The 6,174-nt window shown below is 35.4% G+C and overlaps 1 protein-coding gene across 1 annotated transcript; it reads left to right on the top strand.

Annotated features, from left to right (window-relative positions):
• Positions 1-344: 344 nt before the first annotated feature.
• Positions 345-5,117, top strand: LOC149810672 (uncharacterized). The gene is made up of 5 exons (XM_089994155.1): positions 345-412; positions 3,144-3,263; positions 3,486-3,609; positions 3,958-4,146; positions 4,316-5,117. Exons 2-5 carry the CDS (start codon positions 3,200-3,202, stop codon positions 5,115-5,117), a joined length of 1,179 nt encoding a protein of 392 aa, XP_089850281.1. The 5' UTR covers positions 345-412; positions 3,144-3,199.
• Positions 5,118-6,174: the final 1,057 nt, after the last annotated feature.

The following is a 6,174-nucleotide window of genomic DNA, read 5'->3' as shown; positions in this document are numbered from 1 at the left end:
ATGATACTGACAACATTGCTAGACAGTGAATGAACTTTTTTTTTAAAGGCAAGCTGAGGTTATACAGACCAGTTTTACAATGATACCATTGGAATTTGAACTTGCAACGTCCTTACATAAGGTGACGTGCATTAGCTTCTCCTACCAGACAAACGGAGCCCCCGTTGACTGAACATTGCTGACCTTTGACTACACAGTTTTATGTTTAGCCTTTAGGACATCAACGTCATTTAAAAATAGTACTGGAACTTAAACGACTTTCCCGCTATTTGAACTCCGTGCCCTGTATTAGCCGGCATGTATAAATAGGTTCACAGGGTAGCCATTGTCGCTCGTCTGGCGGGAAGAGCGGGAAAAGCAAGAAGACGATCAATCCAGACGGAGGCTCCAGAATTCCAGCATAAGAGAGTGGGTGAGAACTCTTCAGGTGTAAGAATGCAATGCTTCACTGTGATGAATCGACGAAAATTTCTTGATTTTCATAGTAATTTATCTCAAACGACCATCTTTGTGATATTTTCCTATGAAAATCTCGTTTCTCGTAATTGATCACGATAACAACTTTTTTTCCTTGTGATGTTAGTTTAATTCTGTCGGAATTCTGCTAATAATACGCAGATATGGAGGAATTTGGGAAATAAATTAATCTAATTGATTTCCCTCCGTCGGAATCGTGATATGGTTGATCATGGAAGTTTAAGCAAAATTCTGCTTAGTTTTCGATTTTTTTTTCGTTTTTTCTTTATGAAGCAGAAGTTTTTGGTATAACAGAGATTGATGTTTAAATTTTAAATACGGAGATCTACCTAGGTTTTCATGAGTTCGTGCGTTAATAAAGCATCGGACGTAGAATTAAAGTTTGAGTTTCTCCTTGAAATTGAGCATGATTTCTTTGAAGATTTAATCAGACAGAGCCATTTTTGTGTTATTTTTTAGCGTGTATATGCCAAATGGCTTTGGTGCGCAATTTTTTTCCAAATTTTGGAAAGTTTATCATAGTTTATTTATTTGTTGAGGCAAAGGCTTGATCTCTTTTTCTATTTTCAAATTAGAGTAGCATTTGGGAAATCTGAATGAATACTTTGGCTCTTGCTGCATTTCATCTGTTAACTCTGATCATAATGCGATTTTTGGAAAGATTATTTCATCAATTAATGTGTTCATTCGCTGAGATGATAAAATTTGTAATTACGGATGAAGTCTGCATGAATGACATGGATCTTGTTGAATTTTGTAAAGTATGAATTTTCATGGAATTTAGTGATCTACGTCGCTGCAGCACCTTCAAGTGTGTATGTGTGTGCGTGTGTGTGTTCACTTTCTTTAGCAACATAACTTTTTCATGCTTAGGTCCTATTTAAAATTTGAGAGGGATTTCATGATTTATTTTGTTTTTGTTGATTGTTACCTACTGGATCATTGTGATTTCACTTGAGTTTACTATTTTTACTAGTACATTGTTTATATTTTCTCTGTTGATCTTCAATTATTCAGTATTCTACATAGGAATCAATCTTACAAATATCATTCTCAGCAAGGGAATATATCCAATATTTTGGAAAATTTGTTCTTTCTGGCAAAACCTCAGCTCAAGATTAAGAAATAAAGATTACTAGAAACAAAGGAAAATTACAAAAACTTGCAATACTTGTTAAAATTACAAAAAATCATGATAAATAAAGCAAGGCAAGAATTCAAACATATCACTTTTCTTTATTTAACCTTTGGTTATCCGACTATAAAATTACCAAAAGTTATATTCTTTACCAATTTGTAATATTGACACGAATATATCTTGTGGATTGATATTAAATCTTCATGTTGATGTAAATTAGGGACCTTAAGCATTTCATCATGTTAACAATTCACAAGTTATGGATGTGTTTATAAAGAAACAGGACATTTTGCTGTCCATAACTTTAGGTAAGAATTTACACTTTAGCTCAAAATTCGCTAGAATTCGATGATTATGATGTTCCGAGAAGAAATTGCCTATCACAATTTTTATTTCATTTGTACTATGTTTAAAATTCACAAGTTATGGACCTGTTTATGAAGAAACAGGACCTTTTGCTGTCCATGACTTTATGTAAGAATTTTGCACTTTGGCTCAAATATGACTGAAATTTGATGATTATAATGTTCTGAGAAGAAATTACCTATCGCAAATGAAAGATCATGTACTGAACTAGATCAAAGAAATTGGATAAATAAAATTATGACTGACAAATTTGATTAATAAAATTATGTTCTCTGTGCCAAACAGCCCTTCTGAAAAATAGAAACTAGCGGGAAATTTAACAAAATCCAGAAAAAATGTAGTTTCATCTAGGATCAGTTATTCTCTGCATGTATATTGAGCCATATATTTAGATGTTTATCCTGCATGAGATCGAGTTGGTGTCTGATGGACCAAAATTTCAGTGCTGAACATCTACTTCAAGGATAATCTGAGTATGAAAAATTTTGTAGAAATGGTGAAAAATTCAAGAAATCATGTAAGTATAGAGATTAATGTGGTGCGGTTATTCCTTTTTCTATGTCATGGCTCTGCGACTGCTTAACTAAAATTTATTCAACACTGGAGATGGTCTGTAATTTCCATTTATTACTGTTTGCTCCATAATGGAAGAATGCTGTTGGTGCTCAGGAAAAAATGGATTTAATGATGAAGTAGTGTTATACAGATACAAAGTACTACATGGAAACTTCCTACTAATATGAAGTTTTGTAAACTCAATCAGAACATTGACAGGTGACAAATATATTCCTTTCACTCGCATTGACAGGTGACAAATATATTCCTTTCACTCGGTAATATTTTCGTGAATTGGATGCATTTTATGCAAGCACAAACAAATACTACCAGATATTTGTGATGTTATGGATAGATAGATTGGAGGGGAGGATGTGCCTGAGTCGGACAGTTTCATTGGTTCTATAAATCTTCTTTACAAACCTTAGAAATTGAGACTGTCATTTTCAGCAAACCAACTTGTGTAATTTTCATTTTATTCCATCATTTGTTTCATGCATCAGGAAAATATACTTTAATTAGTGGATGCTTATGGTTGATGGATATAAAAACCATTTGTTCTGGTATTTCTTCCTTTTCTGACTTCTGAGCTGTATTTCTTTTTCAGGAACTTCTGAGTTGCTGCAGAGACCATAAGTGCATTTGGGTTGTTGGTGATCTCAAATGTCGAATCCACAGAAGGCAGACACTACAGTTTCTGATTCAGTTAATAAAACTCAACTGCTTGGTATGTGTTTTTGCACTTCTTGTTTGCGAGTCATTTTTCAATAAGCAGTTAGCCATGAGGGCCCGAGCACAACCTGTAGTGGAAAATCTTGGGTTTACTCTTCATTTCTTAGTTGACTAAATCCTACAGTTATCTGAAAAACAGTTGAGAAATGCCTTTGAAATCTTCTGATCTGAAAAACTCTTATGTTTAAGACTTCTTAAAATTGTTTTCCTCAAACAGATGATGACATAGAAAATAACTTTCTCATCTCTTGGAAATCGGACAATGAGAAGGAAGATGGTCTGGATTTTTCCAGTGGCTCAATTCCCAGATGCAAGAAAAACACCTTCAATTTGGAGAAATTGTGAGTGCCACTTTTATATTTACACATGCTAGTGGGTCAATATGTTTTCTCTCCATTAAATGCTTTGCTGTGTGATAAGCACTAGAGAGTCTTGATCACATCCTCAAGAAAGAACTTTGTATCTTTCTTTCTGAAGATCTATCCTGCATACTCCATAGTATTGTGCTTTAGTTATTTTGGGCACTTCTTGCCCTCTTTTATCTCTACACCTTGGAATTTTGATCACCTTTGTTATTGATGCAAAGTATATCAGCATGTCATTTATACTATATACCTTACAGTGCATACCTAGGTTTAATTATTTGGTTAGTATGATGTCTAACTACAAGTCTACAACATTACCTTCAGGGACATGGACTTTTCATTTGATGGAGGTTTTGAGAAGTTATCTTCCTTCAAAGTTGACATGTCTGACCTGGACTTCTCAAGTCCTCCTAGGACGGGTCAAGCTCCCAAGGAAAGAAAAGGAAAGAAATCCGAGGCAGAAAAAGTGGAACAAACAAGTGAAAACTTTACATTCAACTTTAACTTCAATGAGTAAGAACTTTATGATGCGGTATATTATCTCATGTTTATAACATGCTTTAGAGGAAAACTTTGGAATGAAACTTCTTATTTCTTATATGAATAATGATTATTCTAAAACAGCTGTTTTTGATAGGTTTAATCATTAGTAATTGTTTAAATGAACTCTATTGCCTGTCAGGTTGGATGGGTTAGATGACCTATGTCCAAGGTTGTCAAAGGAGAACACTGATTCTGGTAAACATGCACTTGACACAAGATCAAGCTGTCCCGTGAAATATGACCAAGCCGCTGAAAATAAGTTGCCCAAAAGTATTGTATTCGCCTCAGACAACAAGGAGAATGATGACTTGCTCAATTTAGGCAGTGAACCAACTTCATCTTTTATGCTTACAAACAGAAACACTGACATATCAGAAACCATTCAGGAAGTCGAGAATGGTGCTTCTTCACATGAAGGGAGCCCATATGATTCTCATACTGTGACAGCCAATCCAGTGAGACCGAAGATGAATGCACTAGCAAGCATAGAAGGATCTGGAAAGACTGAAAGATTGAAGGAAGGGTTGGTGGTCAAATGCTCTGCAGAACTGGAGAGTCCACAGGCTGTGGCAGATTTTTCACATAAAAATGTTTGTGGAAATGATTCATTTCATGAGACTGTTCAGTTATCAGATTTTGTCGCCCATGTTGGTCGAAGCAATGGTAAAGAGGACTCTGTGATGAACAGCTCTGCTAGTTCACTTCTCAAGTCTTCCATCTCTTCAAAGCCAGAGAGCTTGCAGCAATTTCCTTCAAGAAATGCCACAGAATCTAATAGCACTAATAACAGTACACAAAAGTTTCTGGGGAGCCATGATATTGATGTCCAAGGGCATACATTAGTGGGACAAAGTAAAACTGATATTGAAGATAACTCGGTTGCACTTAACAGGCAGAAAATACAGCAAAAGAGTGAACCTTCTGATATTATTCATAGGTAAATCAATTATGGTCATGACTTTAATCATGGATGAGGTTGACATATTATCAGGTTAATTTACTTAATGGGGTGTAACGGGTGTTTTAATGGGAATTATTTCTTTGGCTGTTGGAGTGGGCCCAGCACCTGACTCAAACACGGAAGAAATAATCTGGGGTTATTTCTTCTGTTTTTGTACTAGTTATCCCCCAAAACAGGGATAAATAGTTGGACCCCATGGGGTTTGACTATTTATCCTGGATTTTTCCTTCCTTGATAAGTAGTCATTGATTATTTGTCCAAGCACTCAAATGCCCCCTAAAGGACAGAAAATCTTTTCCTTGACATAATTAATGAGATCAGGTAGAAGAAAGGTGCTATAGAGGCCGTTCAAGTGTGCAGGTACTATCCACCAATCTGAAGATTACCCTACTCTAAAAATTACCATTGTAACATGATGACTGGATGGTACAATCAACTTCTTGAAATGAGGCCTTGGAGAAGGGTCATGGTAGCTAATCCCAACATGAATATTAAAGGGATAAGGAAAAAACTGTGATTTAGCACCAAGGAAGAATACTAAAAGATTCACTCTGCATGTATGTCACAATGGAATTACATATTTATATATGCAAGTTCATGGAAATTCAAGTTGCTAGTTTGAAAGACCTGATCTTAGTTGTGGATTGTCAGTTTCCATGTCAGACTTTATAGTTCCATTGTTTGTTATTTTTTTTCACGCGTTGAACTCTGTGCCTATAATTTTCTCGCAGGCAATTTGTAGATCTGAACCCTACTCATGAAAAAGATGTCTGTGGTAAAAATTCACGGTATTTTCTCCAGAAATCAGTTCCAAAGCAGTTATGTGGTGACAATGGGAAAATTGGAACCGTGCAGTTATGTGGAGTATTGGTCCCTCTATATATTTTAATATTTTCTAGACAGTTCAGAGTAATAGGATATTTTTTAACTTACTGTCATTCTCTTGGTAAATTTTCTCCAGGCAATTGAACAGAAGTGATGGAAAGCCAGAGCATAAAAAGTTAGGGAGCTTATCTAGAGCAGAGGAAAGCATGTCA

The sequence above is a fragment of the Nuphar pumila genome, unplaced genomic scaffold, assembly GCF_984573655.1.
Source record: "Nuphar pumila unplaced genomic scaffold, dmNupPumi1.hap1.1 HAP1_SCAFFOLD_231, whole genome shotgun sequence".
Classification (NCBI taxonomy): domain Eukaryota; kingdom Viridiplantae; phylum Streptophyta; class Magnoliopsida; order Nymphaeales; family Nymphaeaceae; genus Nuphar; species Nuphar pumila.
The sequence above is the reverse complement of the archived record's forward strand: the minus strand, read 5'-3'. Positions and strand labels throughout refer to the sequence as shown.

Coding starts and splice junctions, on each gene's coding strand:
- LOC149810672 (XM_089994155.1), top strand. CDS start 3,200: ATGTCGAATCCACAGAAGGCAGACACTACAGTTTCTGATTCAGTTAAT. Junction 3,610..3,957: donor ACCTTCAATTTGGAGAAATT/GTGAGTGCCACT, acceptor CATTACCTTCAG/GGACATGGACTTTTCATTTG. Junction 4,147..4,315: donor TTCAACTTTAACTTCAATGA/GTAAGAACTTTA, acceptor ATTGCCTGTCAG/GTTGGATGGGTTAGATGACC.